The sequence below is a fragment of the Typopeltis vanoorti genome, chromosome 7 (genome assembly GCF_054136105.1).
Source record: "Typopeltis vanoorti isolate ZY-2024b chromosome 7, IOZ_Tvanoo_1.0, whole genome shotgun sequence".
NCBI classification, from domain to species: domain Eukaryota; kingdom Metazoa; phylum Arthropoda; class Arachnida; order Uropygi; family Thelyphonidae; genus Typopeltis; species Typopeltis vanoorti.
Window position 1 is genome coordinate 77,053,167 of NC_143555.1, and position 25,528 is coordinate 77,078,694.

General features: G+C 37.6%; 1 protein-coding gene across 2 annotated transcripts in view; it reads right to left on the minus strand.

Moving 5' to 3' along the window:
* The window catches only part of LOC150104795 (TBC1 domain family member 1-like), a 533,214-nt gene that overhangs the window by 59,515 nt on the left and 448,171 nt on the right, over positions 1–25,528 (minus strand). For both annotated transcript variants that reach the window (XM_090395359.1, XM_090395357.1), the window contains one exon: positions 564–656. In XM_090395359.1, coding sequence (XP_090251485.1) covers positions 564–656 — 93 coding nt within the window. The remainder of the gene's footprint in view (positions 1–563; positions 657–25,528) is intronic.

Sequence of the window (25,528 nt, forward strand, 5' to 3'; positions counted from 1 at the left end):
TAAAAGTTAAAGAGGGAAAGAACTACAAATTTGTTTAAGTTTGTGTGATGAACAAATATGTTGAAATGGCAATGCCAATAATGCCATCAAATTAAGAGTTTGTGGGTTGTGACTTTTGCTAGGAAGAGCAGAGGCATAGGAACACTAACATGTTGACATTGCACACTACAAAAGACAACTACAAATTTGACAAAGTCATTAAAAGCCTAGCTATGGTGTTCACTGTGAGTGCAGCTGCTGCACACACATTGAGTCTGAGGATGGAAACTTATGCACAAAATGTTTTTCATGCACACATGAACTGGCAAAAATTAGAATATTGATAGTAATGATAGTAATATAAAGAGATACATTGTTGGAAACCATACATGTTATCTACTGAGCATGGCTAAAGTAAACAAATGCAAATGAATTACAGGAATACAAAAATGTGATCTGATTAACAATTTTGTGAAGTGCAACATACTTTTTGATTTCGACATGTGAGTATTTATGTAACAAACCATATGGCAATGCAACAAATATTAAAGAAAATGCTTATTAATAAAAATAACTGCACATACCTGTAAGCCTCCCATTCCAGGCATGTATTGATTTCGAAAGCCCAAATGAAACAAAAGATGTTTCATCAATTGAAAAGCTTTTTCTTCTGACATCTGTGAAAAAATTATGGAAAAATGATTATGGATGGGAAATGCAGCATTTTTTTCCCCTGGGAAAGAAAGTTAATTATACTTGGTAAGAAATTATATCCCTGAGTTTGTGTGTATACTGTGCTCTTATTGTAAACAGAAAGATTGCATGTGAAGTATCTTCATAACTTAGCTACTTATATAGAGCAGTTGACTTCCCATCAAGATACTCTCTATATGCCATGATGTATGGATACTCCTCTCATATGTAATGCCATTCATTATGGTCAGAATCATTACCCAGACTATTAGAGTTCATTCAGCATAACTTTTATTACTGTTTTATGATCCCCATGAATGATCTAAAAAGATTTCTTATTCTTCTTCTCTCTCTCTTTCATAGGCCTTTGTTAGCCCTGTGGAAATGGTATTTGTGTCCATAGGGTTGGGCTGCCTGAAGAAAGAATGTTCTAAGTTTGATTCTATTGCTGCTAAAGGAACTTTTTCTAAGCCTTTCTTCAACCAGTTTACAAGCTAGTCATATCTCTGGCATGAGCAAGTAGGATTTTCTCCTCAAAAAAACTGATCACAGAACTGACACTATTTCAGACAAGAATATATGTTATTAAGATTAAGGATCACAAGATGGTGGCAATTGTCTGCTGTACCCTCATTTTAAGATATTGTCCTGACTGGTGATCCAGCACAAAATTTTTTAAGCCAAGTATACAGGTAATCAAGTCATGAAAATATTTCACAAGCAAATTTTTGCTGCTCGTGCTTGGATCAAATATTTTGTCAAGTATAACTGAATGGAATATGTAATTTATAAGGACCACTAGAAATGTGATCTGCTGAATATGAAATAGAAAGGTAAGGAAATGAATATGCTTTTGAACTGTTAATTCTATGCCTAAAATTAGGCAATGCATTAACAAAAGGTTATAAACTACTTAAATAAAAAGAGCCAATAGGCTTCATTTTGGCGATATAAACATTATTTAAATTAAGGGGATATTAAATCCCACATTATTTTAAACCTGAATAAGAAACTCAAAGATTGGAATCAGAGAATTTCGTGGCAAATATAGTAAACTATAAAAGTATCGGCGATTACTAGCGTGAACTAATGCGAGTAGTCCTAGTACGTAGTACAATCTCGGGCAACTTGCAGCAAAGGTGGTAAAGTTCTGATCGCTATTCTTGGTATTTTCCATAATGTAAAAACACATTTCCTAGGAAATGTATGCTGTTATTACATTATGGTGGGAGGTCACTACCCAGACCGGTTTCAGCCTTTATTGAGGCTTCATCAGTGAGTAGCTAGACCAAATTAATACCAAAGGGTATTAATTTGGTCTAGCTACTTAATTAATAGCAAAAGGTTATAAATAACCAGATAAAGGAATAAACACACGACTATGATATATTAAGTGACCACTCACTAATTCATTAAACTGTATGCACAAAACGTTCTTGTCCAATCTCTAATTTTACTTAAGATTATCAGCATTCATTATTTTCTGATTTGCTGATTGTAGTTTTGCTTTATCTTGACCTTACAATTATTCATCTAATTACAAATGGACAAAAGGCATTTTTTTTTAAATAAAATTTAAAAAGAGTGAGCACCGTGCTTGAAGTCAGAATGTTTTTAACAAACTGAATGGGTTAATATTTTTAGAAATGAAAAATAAAAAAAAAATAAATAAAAATAAAAAAACTAGAAAGGGACTCTCAGCGAGTTCGTCATTAGAAAAGACAAGTATAACACAGGCTCTAAAGTGAGTGTATACTCTGCAGTTAGGCTGGATGATAGTGTGACTGTTTATATATGTATCTTCCAGTGCATGTTGGCTTTCTATAAATAGAAAAAAAAAACAATGAATCATTTGAAAAGATGTACATGCAGTCCATTTGTATAAGTTTACATATATTAGCTATACATCTTTTCATGATTTAAACACTGTTTAAATTCGCTAAATATGAATTGTCAAGATGACATCATCTATATTGCTAAGCTTTTTTTTTTTTTAAGTGTTCCATGCAAACATTCCTAAAGGGAGGGGGAGGGAAACAAACAATTCAAATTCAAATTTATCAAATCAAGATAGATAACCTAGATCTATTAAAACAATGGCGTCTACCAGTGGTACATTAGTAAACAGAGATGAAATATCAAAGCTAATCATGATGTCTGAATTTTAAGGATACAGTTTTTTGTTCATTTCAAAACTATATATATATATACGAGGGTGGTCTGAAAAGTTCTCAGCCTCGACCACAGATGGCAACACTATCAACAAGATTTTTTTTTTCTAAGTACATCTGTCATAAGCATCCATGTGAAATTGCAAGTCATTCTATCCAGTAGTTTGTTTTATACAGCTGTCTGAAGCAAAAGTGTTGTCTGTAACCCTTGAAATGGAAAAATTGAGTATCATAAGGTTATAAAAATTTTTTGTAAAAGAAGATTTAATGCCAAAAGAAATTCATTCCAAGTTCATAAAAGTTTATGGGCACTCTTCTCCTTTGTTTTCAACAATTAAGAAATGGGCTGCTGAGTTTAAACATGGCTGTACCATCCTTGAAGATGAACCACGTGAAGGACGTCCAAAAAGTGTAACAATACCAGAAATCATTGATCAAGTGCATGATATGTATTGGATGACCGGCAAATCAAAGTGCATGAAATTGCTGAGACTATATGCATTTCAAAAGAACGTGTAGGATATATTTTGCATGAAGAATTGCAAATGAAAAGGCTTTGCGCAAGCTGGGTACCACGTGTGCTCACAGCAGATCAAAAACGCACTCGCATGAAAATCTCTGAACAGCTTGGAGCATATTAACAAGAATAAAACTGATTTTCTGCATCACTTTTTTACTATGGATGAAACTTGGATTCATCATTACTCACCAGAATCCAAACAGCAGTCAAAACAGTGGACAGAAGCCGGTCGTTCAGCGCCAAAGAAGACAAGGTAGGTTCCATCGGCAGGAAAGGTCGTGGCATCGGTGTTTTGGGATGCTAAAGGCATTTTGTTTATTAATTTTCTTGAAACAGGTAAAATTTTAAGCACAGTAAGGAGGTTTAGGATATAGAGCCAATACTGAACAGTTGAGATATCCTGTTTTGAAAGATGTTGGCAGTTTTAGTTTGATGAAGATAAGGATAATGTTTCTGGTTGAAACCAGATGCCTATTCCTGTGTATCAGGATTCTTATGGCTGTTACTCATTGGTCCCTGAGTTCAAAGCATATTTCTTCATTAGGGACATCAAATAGGTCCCACACTAATATTATGCCTCTAGAAATGTTATTGAAACTAAAACTGCCAACATCTGTCAAAGCATGATATCTCAACTGTTCAGTATGGCTCTATATTCTAAACCTCCTTACTGTGCTCAAAATGGCAGAAACATTTGCATTCTGAAACTGCTTGTTGTGGCTCTACCATCTGCTTGATATGGCATTAAATAAAGACTGTACAATGAAAAAAAACCAAAATGCTCTAATTATGAGGACTCCCAAGTATGCCAAAGATGGAAGGAGGAAAAGGAGATATAAAAGTTAAAAACAGAGGAATGTGTTAAGTAGGAGATGAAGAGGCAGAATACAACAGCAACAGCATCTGCTAAATCCTCTTATGCTGAGATGCTTTCTCAGCATAAGAGGAAAACTGGAAAGAAAATATCAGTCAGGATGTTGACATGTCAATTCCATTCTCCCATAACTACAACATCCCTGAAAGATATGACTTGCTCACTATCTCCTTTGAGAGAATGAAAGAGAAAAATCATTATGGACTCATTCCTGAAGACATACCAAAAATGGTCCCAGTACATGAAAGTTTTGTTCGTTTTTTTGTGAGAGGGAGAGGGGGGGGAATAACTAATTAGTATTCCTATGATTAAGAAAATAGTGTATTTGTTGTGCGTGTGATGTTTTTCATTTTCTTGCTTTCATTTTCTTTTGACGATTCTATGGTTCATGAACTTGTTTGGGGCTTGTTGAGAGCCCTGATAAACAAGAGGATGAAAAATTATTCATGCTTAGGAGTTTGATTCAGCACCAGAGCTCCCTATCAACCATGGAGCCACACATGGATACACTCTTCAGCAAGCAGTTATTGTGCTTGGAAGTGCAATGCCAGGGCTACCCAAATGCAATATGGGTACCACAGTTAGCTTCGAACCATGTCCCTGGACCATGGTGAAGGAGACCCTTTGCAATATCCTTGATCCTTAACAGTAACAAAGCATTAGATTCCAGTGATGGTGGTCTCTAAGACAGGATAGCAAAAAGACTCAGGAGAGTAGAATGAAGAATACAGGAAGAAAAATATAGAAAAAAGAATAAGAATGAAAAGGGCCAGTACCAACACCAGGAGGGTCCGTCCACCATGAACAAATGCTGTGCGTGGAGTGGAGAAGGATCAGGACTGATTTCCATTTGAGAAGAAGAAACACTTTTGGCATCTGGTTCCTTACAAAGTTTGTCTTGAATCTGTTGATTTTCTTACACTTGTTTTAGATTGTAAGGTATACTGAGTGAGATGTTGGGGATATTGACTTGAACCATTGAATATCAGCTGAATTTTTATCATTAAATGCTTTGGCACATTTTTTAGAGAACCAGAGTTCAGATAGAAGCTATTGATGTTCTGCAAAAAACACTTGATGAATATGAAAAAATTTGCCTGAGTACATATAACTTGGAGAGGATAACCAGAAAATTCACTGAAAACAATTCATCAAAAGGCAATTTATTGAAAAAACAATTAATTGAATAAACCTTAAATCAAAAAGACAGTTCATTGAACAATAGCTAATAGAAAAAGCAATTAATCAAAATGCAATTCATTGAATAGCAATTAATAGAAAACACAATTTATCAAAAGGCAAGTCGTTGGATACCAAAAATTCATCAAAACTACATATCATCAAAGGAACAGTTTGCTGAAAAATGAATTATAAGCCACGTGAAGTGAAGTGTAGTTATCAAAAAAAAAAAAAAACTGCTGTTTTTAATGAATTAACTTCTGATGCAGTTGAAGCATATCATGATATCCATATTACATAAATGTGTATGGTATTTTTTATTTTTTTTTGAGGGATATTCCTTTTAGTCAGTAATTGCTGCATTTCATGCATTTTATGTATGCTTCAAGCAATCTGGAAAAGAATATGTAAAAAAAATCTTAATTATTATTAGAATTATTATTCCCCCTTATCCCTCTCTCTCCTTAATTAAATGGTTGGTGGGATAGAAAGTTATTAATTAGAGAACAAGGTTTCCCAATGTCTTCCTTATTTGGTAATGCTTTATGTCCGAAGGCATATGTGTTAATAGGGACTAGTTTGCGAGATGAAATGCCCAAGTTTCCAGGAGTCAAATCCCTGCCATATATTATATGAGACCAGATAACTCACCTTCAAGTTGAAGAGGACTGATTAAAATTCATCCCATCATGCACAGGATTTGAACCCAGGTCTTTCTATCTAAAGGGCTTTGTTTACACCAACTGAACTACGCAGGCTCCATTATTATTAGTAGTAATAGTAGTATTAGTATGTGATGTCTGCACACACACTAGTTACATAGGATGAATTTAACTCCGATTTGGTATTTGAACCTCTTACAAAAATTTGTTGAACTGTTCCGGTTTTCAATTCAACTATATTTGGGACTACAAAGGGACAACATGTCGAAATTGTATATTGCAACAACTTTCTGACCTAGTTGAATATGTGCAAATGTCAGAATTTGAAACAGGAATCTGTGGTTCAGTTTTAGTTCCAACAGATCACTTTTATTAGAAATTTTGGTAAAGAAGTTTGGAAATTATATTAATAATTATGCTTTAGATTATCGGTTCCCAACCAGTGGTACGCGTACCCCTGGGGGTACGTGCTGGGCCATTCAGGGGTACATGAAAAACAATCAGTAATGGCAGAAAAACAAGCAAAGTAAACAATTTTACATTAAGATAGGCACTGAACAAAAGTGTCAGTATTTAAAAACAGCGATTTTAAAAACAAGGGTTACAATTTAAAGAAATGGGTTTAAAAGGATTACACAAGTGGGAAAAGGTTGGGAACTACTGCTGTAGATGAATGAAATTTAATAGTTATGATCTATATTAAAATTTGTCAGTTTTGATTTCAATGTTTTAACTGTTGTGAAAAAATTAGACAGAATGAACTTTTTTGTTCAGAGATAAATCACTATCTACACAATGAAGTAGTTGGTATGCTTACATAATAATATTGTAAAAAACTAAAAAATAATTAATGTCTCAGTGACCCCCTACATATGTTGTCTACATCTTGGGTGATGTTAGATATTCTTACTAAACACTTTAAAACAATAGTTTAAGAAAAATTCATTTTTCAAAGAATTCTTTCATAATTCATCAAAAAATTAGTGAATTGTTTATTCTATCAATTTTATTTGCGACAAGAACTGTTGTTCGACAAATTGTTTATTCGATAAATTGCTTTTTCAAGGAATTGCCATGTGTTAAATTGTTGTTCAATTAATTGTTTATTTGACAATTTGCTTTTTTGAAGAATTGCCATACAATGAATTGCCATTCGGTAAAGTGTCTTTTGAGAAATGGTTTTGATGAACTTTCATGGAACCCTTGCAGAGATTATGAACATAACTATAATAGCAATATTGTACTAGTTACTGAAATAAGGACAGCCGACCAGTACCCACACAACTCACATACAGACATGTCATCACCCCTCAACAGGAAGAGATTGGCAAGGTGACTATGATGCGGTGCAGAGCAAGAACAACTTCCTCTTTATGGTTGCTGCATAGACTAGACTGCTATAATTTGATTTCAGGCTTGATTTGATAAAGCATACTGTTGGTCTCTCTCTCTCTCTCTCTCTCTACCTGCATGATGACTGCCACTGGGATAAAAGTTTGTCTTATGATCTGCTGAAATCAGTGTAGGAGACAGGCAGATGGTAGTAACTTGAGAAATGAACTGACTCAGCTGCAGTACTTATTATTATTATTATTCAGGCCTCCATGGAGTCAAAAGACTCATCGTGGGAGATCCTTCCTAAGAAACACAAAGTCTATCAAGACTCATTGAGGGGATGGGACCCCCTAAGAAACACGAAGTCTATCATACCACTCCTTAAACTCATTGTTCTTGCTCTCACCACTCCATCAGACAATGCATTCCATGGTTCAACCACCCTCCGTACAAAGAAATCACCCTTCACCCTCTTGCTCACAGTTCCCTTTCATAACTTCCAGGGATGGCCTCTTGTCATTACTCCTTCCCACTGAGTGGTTTCACGTACTCTTGAACTCTCTCTCTCTTCAAAGTTCTTTGCAACTTTCCCTCACAGTACTTGTTTGCTATCAGTCTCACGGACGTATTTAGCACTAGGTGGAGTTTACCACCCACTTAAGGCTGCACTCCCAAGCAACCCGACTCCCAGGAGATCACCTCCAACGAGACAGCATCAGACAAGTGGACGGAAGTGTGTCAGCGGCCTGAAGGACTCTGGCCCCGGTACGGCATGGCGCTGTCCGTCGATCAGACCGATACCAGCCCAACTTCTACTGACTGAATCCCCTCTGCTTTTGGCTTTCAAGGGCCCACCCATTTGCCTCTGTCCAACCAAGCGAAAGAACTCCCCTGTAACCACCTCTCAACAGTTTAAAAGTCTCAATCATATCATCTCTCCTTCTTCTATCCACCAAACTTTGCAGTCCACATTCCCTTAGCCGATCCTCATAACTATCATTGTACAGTCCTGAAACCATCTTTGTTATCCACCTTTGTACCCTTTCCACAGTTAATTTATCCACTTCAAATCCTGGGGACCAAATCTGATTACAATAGTCCAAGTGTGGTCTGATCAGAGTCTCATACAACAGAATGATAACTGTTTTTATCTCTGCAGATCAGCATCCTTCTCATTATGCAGCAATCCACTGTGTTACCTTCCCCACCTTTGCAATATGTCCCCTAAATTTCAGGTTTCTATCAATCATCACACCCAGATCTCTTGTTTCCCCTACTTCCTCCACTATACCTCCTCCCATAGAGTATGCAGTGTCCCATCGATGTTTCCCAAACCTCAAGACATTACATTTTGCTGAATTAAACTGATACCCCCATTCATTTGCCCATCTATCTAGCTTATTCAAATCCTCTAGCAAGGCTGCTGCATCTGCACTATTACTAATAATCCTTCCCAGCTTCACATCATCCACAAACAACTGAATATCCCATTGCAATCCACGGACAATGTCATTAATATAAAGTTTAAACAATATAGGTCCCAGTACTGAGCACTGTGGGACCCCCACTTGTAAACCCTGCTTCCTTGAAACTGCCCCACCATACACAACTCTCTGATACCTATCAGTCAGCCAATCCTGAATCCAGTTGACCAATCTGACATCCAGACCCATGTGCTGCAACTTAAATATCAGCTTATCATGTGGCACCCTGTCAAATGCCTTCACCAAGTCTAAGAAAATGGCAGTATATGCCTTTGCCTCATCTAATGTTCTTGTAACTTTATTATAAAAGGCTAGCATATTGCTAAAACAAGAGCACCCCTTCACAAATCCATGTTGACTCTCACAGATAACATTACCCTCATCTGCCCAATGCTGTTCTTCACGGTCCTTCACTACTTTCTCAAAGATCTTACTAACTACTGATGACACACAAACTGGCATATAATCAGACACTTCCAGTCTGCTACTGCCCTTATGCAATGGCACTATCTTACATTCCTTCCATTCCATGAACACCGTTCCCGCAGCCAGACTTGCATTGAAAAGCCAGGTCAAAGACACCGTCAGTTCCCTAGCACATTCTCTCAAAACTTGTAGTGAAATACCATCCAGTCCCACAGCTTTACTGACATCCAGAGTACTCAGTATTTGAAACACACTCTCCTCCTGTACCTCTAAACCTCGAACTTGCCCAATCCCTCTAGCATTAAAACTGACTCCTCCAGGATGAAATGCTCCAATAAAGTGTTCATTGAACAATTCCACTATGTACTCTGCATAAGTCACTCTATTCCCATTTTTATTCCACAATATCATTCTTCCACAGTCATTTCTCCTCCTACTGGCCACATATCTAAAAAATTCCCTAGGATTTTCTTTGGATCTTAGGGCCAATCTCCTCTCAAATTCCAGTTTCGTCTTCCTTACTATACTAGTCACTCTTCTGGGCTGTGTCTTATACTCTTCATGCATCTTATCTTCACCTGTCTCCTTATATCTCTTCCATAGCCTCTTTTTTGCATGCAATTCTTGTTTAATATTGTTTGTCATCCACTTTACTCCATTTACAAATTGTAAACAAGAGGACAAATTGTGTTCACTCGTGGTATACAACTTACCATTGCTACTAACAAATATTCTTTCATAATTTCCCAAGCACTAATGATATCCCGGCCTTCCAATTCCTCCCTCCATGAAACTTCCCCAAGTTGACGTCTTAGACTATTATAATCACCTGCCTTATAATTCCACATACGTCTCTTTGATACTCCTGCATGTCTATTCATTTTCCAAGTCAAAACCATATGGTCACTCTCTCCAATTGGTGGGAGAGATGTCATCTCAGTTATTATCAATTCCTCTGATGCTATAACCAAATCCAAAACTCTTGAACCTCTTGTTCCCTCTATTACATGTTGCCTAAGATTGCCTAAGACATTTGTTCCTCAAGAATTCTATAAATTCCATTCCCTTATTGCTACATGCATCTTCCTCTCCCCAATTTATACTACTGTAGTTAAAATCTCCCATAACAATCATTCTTCTTGCACTTGCCAAACTCAACTGTCTAAACATTTCCTGGTCCCCACCCTCTGTGCTCCTGGGTCTGTAGCAACACCCCACTAAATATCCTGTCTTGCCCACCTCTACCTCACACCATATGCTTTCAAAATCATTAGTGTCACTGCCTTCCAAAGTCTCCACTCTTAGAGGACATAGGTCGTCACTTATCATAAGCAGTACTCCACCACCACGCTTTCCCTTCCTATCCTGCTGAAAAATGCCGTACCTAGTGACTTCTATTCCTGTCATTATATCCTCTTCTGTCAACCACGTCTCAGTGATCCCAATAATTTTTGGCCAGGCTGATGCTATCTGCACCACCAATTCCTCTCCTTTATTCCAGATACTCCTGGCATTAGTATAAAGCATATAAATGCCATTGTTTCTATACCCAGCATTATCCCCTCTAGACTCCACTGGGCTCAGTGTTACCTGATGTCGTCCCCCCTTCTCCCAAGTACCCATTCCCACAAGAGGCCACCCCCAGCTACCATCCTCCCTGGGACACATTGACTTGTTCAGAACAGCAATCTCCCCAGATGCCTACGTCTTCCTTCATTCAAATGTAAGCAGTCTCTCGCATACAATTCCTCTCTGTCCTTCAAATGCACTCCAAGCATCCACATATTCCAGTCCTCTCTTGTTACACATTCTAGCTATTATGTCACTGAATATTACTGCTCTTCTGCTCAGGCAACACACACACACTATCTTTCCTCTCTGTGTCTTCTTTCAAACAAACCTCAAGTAAGAATCTCATATCTCTCACTGCCCTATTTATACCACCACTCATCATTTGTTCCCACCATCACAATTATCTCATCTCATCCACCCTTTCACCTCTCTTACCTGCCAAAACCACACTTTCTATCGTTCCTCCTGGCAAACACTCCTCACACATCCTGTCTTGAACACTACAGATCATTGAATCCCCATACATTATACCTCTTACCATTCCCTCTCTCCTATTGTTTCCATTTTTTCATTCCCATACCTCTCTCTCATTCCGTCTCTCCTACTGTTTCCATTCTCTCCTCTTCTAGCACTCCCATGCCTCTCTCTCTCTCTCTCTCTCTCATTCCATCTCTCCTACTGTTTCCATTCTCTCCTCTTCTAGCACTTCCATACCTCTCTCTCATTCCATCTCTCCTACTGTTTCCATTCTCTCCTCTTCTAGCACTTCCATACCTCTCTCTCATTCCACCTCTCCTCTTCTAGCATTCTCATACCCCTCTCTCATTCCCTCTCTTCTACTGTTTCCATTCTCTCCTCTTCTAGTACTCCCATACCTCTCTCTCATTCCTCTCTCCTACTGTTTTCATTCTCTCCATTTCCATTTTCACATCCAATTCCATTCTCTCCTCTTTTATCATTCCCAAAACTCTCTCTCTCCTACTCCAATTTGCCTTGCATTTATCTTTTCCATTCTCCTAATCTCATCTTTCATACTTCTCCCAATTCTCTATCTCCCTCTGCAGGTCAGTCACTCATAATCGAAATTCACTTTCCCAAACAAAACCATCTCCTAAACTTTCACAGTCAAGTCACCCACGCCTTCTACACTATCAACTATTATTTTCTCATTCATCATCATCATAATAATAATAATAATAATAAAATTATTTTTTTCTTCATTCTCTCCTATCACACTACTCATCTTCCTGTATTCATTTCCCGTTCCTGGAGCAACAAGGTCGGTTATTGAGATATGAGATTTGCAATATTTTAAAATCAACATTACAATTTTAAAAAACTATTTTTTAAGCCACTGACAAACTGAATTTCACACTGGAATTTTTTGTTTCCTTAAACCTAATGTTGCTTGAACACTAACAAAAACATATGTCCAAATGTAGCATCCATAACTGAAAGAGAACATGTTGGATACAAGAGAATGCTGGATATTTCTGTGGCATATTGCCTGCAGGAAGCTCCTGAATTGGTGTGTGTGTGTGTGTGTGTGTGTGTGTGTGTGTGTGTGTGTGTGTGTGTGCATGCGTGCATGCACGCACGCACGCACGCACTCACTAGAAGGTTGGTACATTCTAGTGAGATCTGAGCAGATATTATGCCTTCTGGAAAAAAAGCAGAAGATCGCACTAGCACTTCTAATTTGGAACGATCTGTGTAAATAAACACACAAAAGCAGATTATTCCATTTTATGTGTTTGACAGAGCTGCTTAACAGACAGGGAAGTATGGAATATTTAGATTGCCTGCAAAAGAAAAGTGGCACGGTAGTATATAATACCATGGCAATAGTATATTTAATGGTGTCAGTATAATATTGTGATTGTGTGTCCTAATATCTAGATCTTGAAAGAGCTTTTGTCCAAAAACCAAAAGGTCATATGACAGTCTGATGAATGTGGTACAGATTTTCCCACTGTGGGTAAAAAATAGTTTGTCATGTGGGATGGTCTGGGAGGGATTTTATTTTGGTAGTGTATGTTAGAGACAGCTGTTGATGTTGAAGCAGCAAGGAAGATTCATTTAACTTGATGTACAAACTAGATTGAAATGCTCCAGTTGCAATTCTTATAGCTTGATGGTGGATAGGGTCCATTGCAGGGTACTCTTTGGCAGAAGCATAGACTATGGACCCATAATCAAGTTTCAATATAATCAGTACACAGTACAATCAGATCAAAAAAAATCAGTCAGTATCCTATGAGATGCAAAAGAGGTGCAAAGGATGTTCATTGCTTTACAGCATTTATCTCATAACTAGCATAAGTGAGGGAGGAAAACTAAGTTTCTTGGAATGATCACAAAGAATTTGACTTCTTGTTTAGAGGACATTACGTAAAGTTGGGGAGAAGTTGTTCTGTTATTGAGTTAATCTTGATTGCAAAAAAGTATGACACTTAAAACTGAACTTTGCAAGACTCCCTCCTCTTGGATATACAGGAGGGGGAGTGTGGTTCCCACTCAGACTTAGAAGATTTGGTTGGCTAAAAAATTCATGATAAATTCATGATTTAGGTCTTTCAATATTCCAAATCAACAAGCAGTATCCTATGCTTTTTCCATATCAAATGAAACTGATACTAAGTGCTTGAGTTTTAGGTTCAGAAAAACATCTCTAATGGATAGAGATTCCATTCACACTCAATAATCATTTGTTGAGTGATACTGGAGAAGCTAGATTATGTTTTGGAAAACAGATTGTTTCTCCTCAGAAACCATAAAAGAAAAGAGTTAACAATTTTTTCCAGAATCTTCCACAAGCAGGTCAGAGCAATTGGTTTGTAATGTATTGGATATTTTCGATCTTTCACTGGCTTAGGAAAGGCAAAAATAATAGCCTTTTGGTAGGTATTCAGACAAATATTCTGGTAGAAGATTCTACTGAACAGATACATAAGTTCATCTATGGCTGATGTCTGTTCATCTCATAAAGGATGTTATCTGGTCCAACAGTAGTTGGGAAATACAGGCGGTCTCCGGGTTACAGATGACCCGACTTACGGCATTCTGTACTTACGAACGGGCTCCCAAGGCTCCCCATAAGGATAATTAAAAAGTAAATAATTAAATTAATAATTCGGTAACTAGTTTCTTTCACGCATGTAAACAAACCTGCGCTTCCCATTATTTGGAAGTCAAGTTTAAGGGCTTGGGTCACACTTGCCATGTTGGAAGATTTATTTTGAACTTTTTTATTCCTGCTGTGGAAAGTTATTGCTCGTAAAGAAATTCCCTTTAAAATTCTGGTTGTGCTGGACAATGCTTCTGGACATCCAACATCTTTAGATGACCTTTATCCTAATGTAAAGGTCGTATTTTTACCACACAACACTACATTACTACAGCCAGTGGACTAGGGAGTCATTTCTGCATTTAAGTTATTACTTAAGGCATGTACAATTACGCAAGCAGTCAGGGCTATGGAAGATTATATGATGGCCTTGAGAGAGTTCTGAAAGAATTATAACATCCATGATGCCATCAAAAACATTGCTGATTCTTGGGAGGAAGTGAAACAATCAACAATTAAAGGGATGAGGAACAAACTGTACCCTCAATTCTGTGATGATTTTCATGGCTTCACAGAAGACATTGCCCAAGCCAGAAAAGCTGTGGTGAATAGTGGCAATGCACTGCAACTGGACATCAATGAAAATGATATCATTGATATACTAGAGTGCAATTCACAATAATTAACCAATGAAGACCTTATGGAGATAGAGAAGATAGAAACACAAGAGCACGAAGAATCAGGAAATCCAAAGCTAAGAAAGTTTACAACAAAATAATTAGCTGAAGCCTTTCGTCTCATTGAAGCAGGTTTGCTAAGCTTCAGGAGCAAGATCCTAACTCTCAGTGGTTTACAAGGTTTACCATGCAATTAGTGAGAACAGCTGCTGCTACCATTTATGATGAAAAAAAGAAAAAAAAAGCCTGTGCAAACAACCCTACATACATTTTTCAAGAAACCAACTTTGGTGGCAAGCTCCCCTCCCTCTCCAGAAACAGAATCAAATCCTGAATCTCCAGCACCAGGTCCATCCTCTCTAGCACCATATCCATTGTCATCTTCCGATTAATGTTAGCCTACCTTTTTGCCTCAGAAATGCCCCTTCCAGTAAACAAGGCATTGATGGAACCTTTAATATTCTTTTTTAAAATTTCTCCTATCTAAACATTTTGTATGAGTTTGTTTTTATGTTCTGTTTGTTTGAAAGAAAAAGCACAATAGTTTCTGTAACTTATTAATATAGTACAGGGATATTATTATTATTACTACTACAGTATTACACTGTATTATTATTGCTACATATGAGTGATATAGTATTGCTATTCCGAGTTACATACAAATCCAACTTAAAGACGTTCTCAGGAACATATCTCGTTCGTAACTCAGGGAATGCCTGTATTTAACCCTTTCTGACCTGATATTTTTCCAAGTGAAAAAAATTTCTCTTTCTATTTATTTTGTCTTTAGGTCTAAAAAAGCAAGAGTATCAAGTATTTCTCAGACAGCTGCAATCTGTGAGCAAAACATGGAACTACGACGTACAATACCAATTGGAATCAATCGCCACGTAATATGGGCTATGAAAGACAAGAAAGTTAGTGATTCCAGTTGGAATCATTCGGGCAGAAAGGGTTAAGGAAAGTAGTTTTCATTTCTAGTTTTGTGAACTAGTCTTTTATGCTACTCAAACAGAACAGAATTTGTTGTTTTTCTTCTTCACAGTTCTAGTGTGAAGGAGAAATTCACAAGGAATTTCGGGGAATAAAATGTTGTTTTAGCAAAATTTTTTGCAAGGGTGTCAGCAATTACTGGTGGGTCAGCAACTGTGTATCGATTATGTTCAAGGATGGGATTGAGTGGATGGGTGGTATATCTGCTCTTCATTTTCCAGGATTTTATCCCAGGCTTCTGTGCTATTGGCTGCTCTTGTTATAGAAGATGTGCACTGGATCTAGCATTCCTTTTGGCTCTGACAATGGACATGTCTTGCTTGGGCAGGTTTGAAAGCAATAAGGTCTGCTGTTGTAAGATGGCTGCAGAGATGATACTTCAAGCTTTCCTCTGAGTTCCCGTGGTTGCCATGTATTAAGCATTCCATTATGGTTTAAGGAAAAGTGAAAACTAACTACATATATGAGCTGACTGTTGAAAAATTAAATTCCGCTAAGGAAGAAAAAGTGAGCCAGTAAGCTTTCTCGATTTTCCATCATGATATCTGTGATGCAGATACCAGTGGGGAAGGAGGGAGGGAGGGGAGTGAGCATACTGCTAAACCAACAGCAGTGAATGTTCAGGTAAGCAAATGAAAGAAGGGGTTGCTTCCTTTGTTTAACGTTATTGTGTAGGATACACTCCACAACTCTTCCTCTGATGTTAGTTTGGGCACTAACTCATAGACTGCTGTGTCTGTTTATATCCCCCATAAAAGCTAAAGAGGATGATAGCTGCAATATGACATTATTGAGATCATCCTGAGAAAGAGAGAGACAACACAGCATACTGTAATGTGAGATCTGACTGAAAGTCGGATTGCAAACTGTCTCTATGTTTAAATTAAGTGGGATGTACTAGCATGGTTGCCCACAAAAATAACTATTCATGGACAGGTCCATTCCCTGTCATATTCCATCTTACATTTCATAATGATGGATTATCATTGGGCTTCAGGTATGTTTCCTGCAGGTAAAAGCATATTGGTTTATATTTCTGCAAGAGACCCTTGATATTGTCAATGTTTTGACAGAATCCACAACAATTCCATTTATGAAATGTTTTCATTATTTATTTTCATTGGGAGTCAGGTATCATCTGATTTCCAATGTTGTAAGGTCTTGCTCTCACTGGCCTCGGATTTTTTATTTTGGGAAATCCGAGGATGGCCGGTATCCATTATTTCATCTTCCTCAGGAAAAATATTCAAGACACTGTCAAATTGGACTCCCTCTAAAAGTACATAGAAGGAGTCAAACAAAGGAGCAATGCATTATATCTCACTAATGGTGGAACACTAAGTGTATTAATTGTTTTATCTTCTTGCAGGTGAGTGCAAAGATTTTGTCCATTAATGGATCAGGAGGCATATCCTTGATTCTCTGTGGTATATATTCCATTATTTTTTTTAATGAGTAGATTTTCATTTGAGGAAACCTAATGTTGGAGGTTTAATGGATTTTTTACAACACTCAGAAAGGATTAAAAAGAATTTAATACTTCCTATATTTCGTCCTAGTCACTAGGACATCTACGGGGATTACAAAAATAACTAATGTAACATAACACAAATATCATACAGTACTAAGTCTAACCACGTGGGTGACACTAGGACGAAATATAGGAAGTATTAAATTCTTTTTAATCCTTTCTGAGTGTTGTAAAAAATCCATTAAACCTCCAACATTATGTCTTCACAGCACTTAAGCCTCTATACACGAATTTGAGGAAACCATTTCTGGCATGTACTCAGGAGTGAGCCCATATTAAATTTTTTTTCTTGATATGCTCTAAAGAGACAGCAAGCAAATCATACCATTCAGGAATGTTGTAGCTGTGAGAAGGGAGGACCAATATATGCATTAGGATCCTTAATGACACTTTGTTTACATGAACTAAGGAACTGACAGCTCCATTCAATTGGCTGTTCAATGAAAGCTTTGGTACTGGGAAAGTAGCCAAGGAGTGGAAGAAGGGTAAAATAGTGCTATTGCATAAAGGATGGTGGTAAAATGGAAGTGTCAAACTATAGACCAGTTTGTATTTCTTCTGTGGTTAAGGTTTAACAGAAATTAGTAAAGGATAAAACTGGGCAGATAGGGTAATATCATCTGAAAAGGTCAGCATAGATTTGTTAAGGTTATCCATAAGTTGATATTTATGGATTGTGTATGGGGGGGGGCAGTATCAAGGATCAGTACTGGGGCTTTCACTTTTTAACCTTTATGTTGATGACACTGTCAGAATTTCTTGGAGATATTCAGTTATTTGCAGAAGATGTGAAGCTTGAAAAGGTTATTAGTAATAGTACCAATGTAGCCCTTCAAGAGGAATTAAATAATCTGGACAGATAGAAAATGAATGAAGATATCAATTTTGTGACTAAATGTAAGGTCTTGAAATATGGGATCCACTGATCGGAGGCTGTGTACTCTACTGGTGGATCTATACTAGAGAAAGTTGACAAGGCAAAGGATCTTAGGGTGAGAGTTGATAAAAATTTGAAGCTTAGGGAATATGTTGCAAAAGGGATGAAGGTAACTCAGGGGACTACAGCAATACTTAGGACTTTGACCAGTAAAGATAACAGTGGCGATTCTATTGTATAAAACCCTGATCAGACTACAACTGAAGTACCGTGCTCAGATCTAGTCACTATGATTTGAAAAGATAAATCAACCCTGGAGAGGGGAAAGAGATGGACAACAAGAATGATATCAGGCCTATAGAATGTTATTATAGAATAGATTGAGGGCACACAAACTACAGAGTTTGCATGACGACATTTAAACTGTTGACAGAGATTTACAGGATTGACACAGAACAAGATTTTTCATATAACAGAACAAGGATAAGAAGCCTTCCCTGGAAGTTTCAAAAGGAGGTGGTGATTAGGAGGGCAAGAAATAGCTTTTTTGTGTGTGGAAAGTGGTTGGACCATAGAATACATTGTCTGAAGACTATGAAATCAATTTTCATAGATAAATAATCAAAGAGCTTGGCATAGTCATCTGAATTAGGATGAGTGGTTAAGGCAGCAAATGAAGACTATAAATAGTAAGGCAAGGAAATATTGAGCTGCAGCCAGTCAAGTCACAGGGATTTCAAGGTCAATAATCTTTGGCAAGGAAGTTCTGACTAAACAAAAGAACATGGTCTGTCCTTACAGAAGGCATCATGCAAGATAGCTGAGGTGAAAGCTGAAGATATCAATTAGGATTGTGAACGTGGGTGGTGGTGGTGTTCTGAATATTAGTGAAATATACAGTATGTGAAAGTGCTTTTTATTGTATTAAATTTGGATAACATGTTTATGTTATTTTTTGCAACTTTTTTTTTTTTGATGGAGGGCATTTGGTTATCTCTTATGGTTGGTTGAACTTGCACTGGAAATTTATATACAGCAGGATCATGCAACAAAGTATAGGATTTATGCAGAATTGTGAGTTTGTGTTATATCGAATCCAAATGTAGTTTCAACTGTATCCCCAGGCACAATCTGACAAAGCAAGTAGTAGCAGCAACAGGATTATCCACTAGCTGATTAAGAAGTCTCTGGATGTGTTACCATTAGGTTTGTCCCTGTGTACTACGAGTATATAGTGACTTTACTGTGACACTGCTCTATTGCTATATCATCAAATGAAGGAATTCTGGCTTCTTAAGTTTATTAATAATAAGCATGTTGAGCAAGCTCAGGTAGACCGCTGCATGAAAAAAGAAAAGGAGAAAGAAACCAAGGCCATACTCTGGAAACAAAAGATGGCAGTAACCACTTCATGCCTCCAATAAGCAGAACAGTGGATGACTTTTATTGCCTAGTGTTCTACATGATGTGATGAGTCATCAAATACCAGGAGGTCTGGTAGGTATTTTCTCCAACTAGAGAAGATATCCTTATAAGATGTTAAGACTTGCCTCACCAGAGCCCCCTCTATATATTGTACATCACCAACTTAAATGGCCATATGGTCTGCTTATCTTGATATTTCAAACATAAAAATGAACTGCAATTCAAATAACTCCTCCTCCTCCTATCCTCATCCATCTAAGATGGGTTGAATCCCCTCCTAATGAGGGATTTACTAGCATATTAATGCAGCCGGTTCACCACTCCTCTGCTGCATCCCCTAGGGCGATATATTTCTGACTGTATCCATGTGTGTTCACGGGGCCGGTTTGCCTGCTTGCGGGATGAAAAACCCCAGATAAACTAGAGGGAAAAACCTGCTGTCCATGCCAGCTAACTTGGCAATGGCCGAGGAAGATCCTTGAGCTCCTCACATCTCTGACGGGAATCGAACCTAGGACACTCCTTCCCCAGGCATATGGTTGCAAAGCGCATAGCCACTAGGCTAACCGAGCAGACTCAAATAACTAAACACTGGGTTTATTGGTCATAAAGATTTAATACTACTAATTTCACCACATAACCTAGTTGCTTCAGGTTTGGATGATTGGTTTGGTTTGGTTTATAGTTTATTTAGCACAAAGACAACACAGATCATACTGTGCCATACTAAGGGTTACAACTACATAAGCAGTTACAGAAAATTGTAAACAACATGTCTGTACAAAAATCTAGTCCAACAAAGCAGCATCTACAGATAAATAGAACTGCTGCAGAGGGCACAGCAACACACGGTCAGAGGTTATTATGGTAAAACAAAAATAGTTAACAATATAAGTTAATACACAAAATATGCAACACCAAGCCAAGGAATGCAGTATCTAGATATATGTTACAGCAGTAGAAAAATAGGCAAAAAGGGATTATTATACAATATGCATAGATGAAAATTAAATTTAGCAATGCAGTATAAACAGAATTACTAGAAGATACACAAATAGACAAGGTAATAAATTTAGTTTAATCCTTTATCCACGTGTGTGCAAACAAAGTTTGCACCTGAAAGTATCTTCAGGACTGGGGTAAAGTGGTACAACACCGAGCAACTCCTTGCAAAGGTGGAGCAAGCTACCAACACCCCTATCTCAGTATCTCCAATAATGCAAAACACATCTCCTTGCGGATATGTATAATGTTATGCATTAAGGGAAGGGCCACTACCCAGACTAGTTTCAACCTTTATTGAGGTCTCTTCAGTGGGAGCCAGGCCCAAGTGGAGATACTGCACACACTTGGATAAAGGGTTAAACCCTAAATTTATTATAGTCTGACCAAGTGAAAAATAAACTTTCAATATCTTTCTCTAAATCCAGAGTAATTTAATAAAAAGGTGGCACACCGTTTGGCAGCTCCTATAGGAGGAAATGACCTTGCTAATGCTTCTGCCTTGGTATCTCCACTTGGGCCTGGCTCCCACTGAAGAGACCTCAATAAAGGCCGAAAATAGTCTGGGTAGTGGCCCTTCCCTTAATGCATAACATTATATACATATCCGCAAGGAGATGTGTTTTGCATTATTGGAGATACTGAGATAGGAGTGTTGGTATCTTGCTCCACCTTTGCAAGGAGTTGCCCGGTGTTGTACCACTTTACCCCAGTCCTGAAGATACTTTCAGGTGCAAACTTTGTTTGCACACGCTTGGATAAAGGATTAAACTAAATTTATTATAGTCTAACCAAGTGAAAAATAAACTTTCAATAAATAGACAAGGTGTCCTACAGCAAGACATGATTAGTCAAAAAATAAACTAGTAAATAAAATGCATATACAAAATTTAAGTTAAACAATGTAGTATCTACATATAAACAAAATTACAACAGGGTGACACAAATATACAAGATCAAGGCCTACAGTAATACATAAAGGGTCAAAATTTAAACTAATGAATAATATGTATGTATAAAAGTTAAGTTAAGCAATACAGTATTTACATATAAACAAATTTACAGTCGAATGTGTTTGTACAAATTAATTCTTTCTAAAAAATTAAAAACATCATGCAATCTGCCTGAGTGTACATGGCTTGGTTAGATAGGTGAAAATTTCATTCCTCTCTCGTGTAAATTGTTAAATTGTTGACACTCTACCAGAATATGATAAATAATGAGATGTGTATTGCATTTTTCACATATGGGAGGGTCATCAGCTCTCAGTAAATAAGAATGCATAAGGTGACTGTGACCTATGCGGAGCCTAGCAAGAACAACCTCCTCCCTTCTCTTTGTACGTTGACTAAAATGCCAATGCTTGATTTCAGGTTTAATGTCATATAATTTGTTTGTCAATGTTTCCTGCCCTATTGACTCCCACTGAGCAATTAGCTTTGATCTTATAAGCTGTCTGTAGTCTGTATATGGAACTGTCAAACAGTATGTGGAGAAGGTATGAGCTGATTTAGCAGCCGCATCTGCAGCCTCATTTCCCGTAATTCTGATGTGGCTGGGAATCCAGCAGAACTGAACATCAAAATTAAGGATTTTCATTTTGTGAAACAGGTGTAGCACCTCATAAAGTACTGGATGTGGATTATACATAGGAGAGGAGATAGCCTGTAAAGAGCTCAACGAGTCTGTGTAAATTATACACTTTTGGTAGCAGTTTTCTTTTATATGCACAAGTGCAAGCTGAATGGCATGTAACTCTGCTGTATAATTACTACAGTCTGGGGATCTGATTTGTCAGGAATAATGTCAGGAAACACCGCAGCACAGCCAACAGGGGTATTAGTTCTTGAACCATCAGTATAGATGGGTAAGAAATCAGTGTGTGCTGCTCTCTGTGTGCATTAAACAATTGCAGGTAGATGGATGATGGAGTATAAGATTTCTGTAGCTGACAAAGTGAGAGGTTGCAGGATGGTATGCAAACCTGCCATGGAGGGATAATGTTATGTTTAGTGTAGCTAATGTTGTCAACATTTATACTAACAGTTTGCACATTTCTTTAACACGCATACCAAAAGGATGTATAGCAGTTTGGCATGTGTGATATTGAGCTTCCCGATGCAGAGAGAAGATACTAGTCCATGTAGGACGATCTGGGAGAGATTTTATTTTTAGGGCATAATTAAGAGACAACTGTTTCCGTCGAAGTGATAGAGCCGGTTCATTTGCTTCAACATAAACACTTTGAGTGGGTGATGTGCGAAAGGCACCAGTAGCTGGAATCCAACCATCGTAGGTTACTCTGTCTTGCAGAAAATAGACTTGGGACCCATAATTCAGCTTTGAATGTATAAGTGCATGATAAAGATGAAGCAATGAAGCTTGATCAGCACCCCGCTCAGTAGAGGATAGAGTGTGAAGAAGGTTCAAAGTTTTTTTTTTTTGCACTTTTCTCTTAGTTGATGAATCTGTGCTAGAGATTTAAGTTTTTTGTCAAAATGAGTCCCAAGAACTTGATTTCTGTAACTATTGGAATAACAGTATTCCAGTAACTACAGAAACCATTCTTAATTCAGGATCTGGGTGATGAGTGCATTTTCAACAGAAGTGTACACCGACACTTTTTTCTGCTGAAAACCTAAACCCGTTATTAATGAGTCCACAGAGAGCATGATCAATTGCTTGCTGAAGTTGTCTTTCAATTACCCTTATGTTACGTGAGTGACAGTAAATTGTGAAGTCATCAACATATAGAGCACTGTCTACATTGGGAGGAAGCTGTTCAATAATTGAGTTAATTTTAATAGCAAAAAGGGTCACACTTAAGACAGAGCCTTGGGAAATACTCTGTTCTTGATGATATGATTGAGATGGCGTACTTCTCATTCGGACTTGGAAAGTTCGCCTGGACAGAAAGTTTTTAAAAAAATATAGGGAGGTGTCCTTTGAGACCTAAGTTATAGAGGTCTTTTAATATGCCATATCTCCAGGCTGTGTCATAAGCTTTTTCCATGTCAAAGAAAACTGAACCGAGATGTTCTCGCTTCAGAAATGCATCTCCCATACAAGTTTCTAAATGAACCAAATGGTCTAAAGTGAACGATGTCTACAGAAACCACACTGTGTACTGGAGAGAAGACTGATGCTTTCTAAATACCAGAGAAGTCTGGCATTAACCATTTTCTCCAGTATCGTAAAAAGACAGCTGGTCAAAATAATGGGTCAATAATTATTTGCTTGTGTTGGATCTTTTCCTGGTTTTGGGACAGCAATGACAATTGACTTATGCCAAGAATTTGGAAACTCTTCCTCTGCAAGTATTCTATTGTATAATAAAAGAAGAAAATCCATAGAAGATGATGGCAGATGTTTAATCATTTCATAATGGATGTCATCAGGCCCTACTGCACTAGGGTGAGATTGTAGGAAAGCTCTTTTTAGTTCCTCCTTAACAAATTGCTGATTATATGGTTGAAGAATGTTGGTAGAAATATTAAGCCTTTGTTTCTCTTGCTGCTCTTTCAGTATTAAAAATTCAGGAGAATATGAAGCTATTGCTGAGATTCTAGCAAACGTTTCTCCCAAAGTGTCTGCAATAGCTTTGGGATCAGAAATAACACTTCCATTATGGTCTAAGGTAGACAAATAATGTGTACTATATCAGCCTTTCATTTTCTGGGTTTTATCCCATACAATTTTTGGACTAGTCACTTGATTAATTGATGTAGTAAATTGGATCCATCATTGTTTCTGACTCTGACATCTCACATAACATGCTTTGGCTTGAGTACGCTTGAAAGCTATTAAGTTTGATTTGGTTGGGTATCTACAAAATATGTCCCACGCTCTGTGTTGATCTTTTTTGGCTGTCTGACATTCTGGTTTCCACCAAGGCTTTGGATAGAATGGAAACCGAGATGATGTTTTCAGAATGGAGGCTGCTACTGTCTGGACAATGCACTCTGTTATATAATTTGCTGCTTCATTGATAGGTGTCTGACTGATAGTATCAGCATTAAATTTTGCATGAGAAAAACTATTCCTATCAGCCTGGTCCATTTTCCACATTCGTGTGGGTGAACATGGTTCTTGTGAGGCCATTGTGCATAGAACAGGGAAGTGATCACTTCCGTAGCGATCTCTTCAATGTTCTGTAACTACTGGTTGTTCTCACATGCGACGTTGTTCTCTTCAACGTCCCATGTGAGCAGTGGAAGAATGGAAGGGGAACAGATTGTAAGATCAACTGCAGAATATGAATGGGTAGACATATGAAAGAAAGTATTAACTTTATTATTTAAAGGGAGAGGTATTATTATCAAGGATTATTTCAATGATTCAACCTTGTCTGTTAGTGTTGGCAGTAACCCCACAGAGTATTGTGACCATTAAAGTCACCCATCAAAAGTACGGGCTTAGGCAGTTGCAAGATAAGATTGTCAAGATCAATTTCATTTAACTCAGCACTCGGTGGGAAATAAATTGAACATACTGTATCAAGAAATCCCACAGAGAGCCGAATCGTTACTGCTTCCAGAGAAGTATTAAGCTGGACATGGTGGAAAGGAATATGACTGCCCACTAGGATAGCTACTCCTCCATGAGCAGGACCACCTCCAGTTCTATCCTTACATACAACAGTGAAATTCCTAAAGGAACGGTCCTCATTGGGTCTTAAGTACGTTTCCTGGAGACAGAAACAGAAAGGTTTGTGTTTCTGCAACAACATCTTGATATCATCGATATTCTGGTAAATCCCATGACAGTTCCATTGTAAAAATTTTCCTATTGTCTTGATTTTATTGACTTGTCTGATTTTCGGGAGGTTGAGGACTTGCCTTTGTCAGATTTTTATTTATCCATTGTTTTAGGGAAGTATGGATGGCCAGTGTCCATCTCTTCCTCTGGTAGAGTGTTCAAAACATCAAATGTGTTGGGGTCAGTTGGTAGGTTTAGTTTACTTTCAGTGGGTACTGAGGTATCTATTTTTTCTGTGTGAAATGGATATCTCGAAATGGATATCTTTGAGTGATATCTCCACCATAATTTTTTTGACAGGCG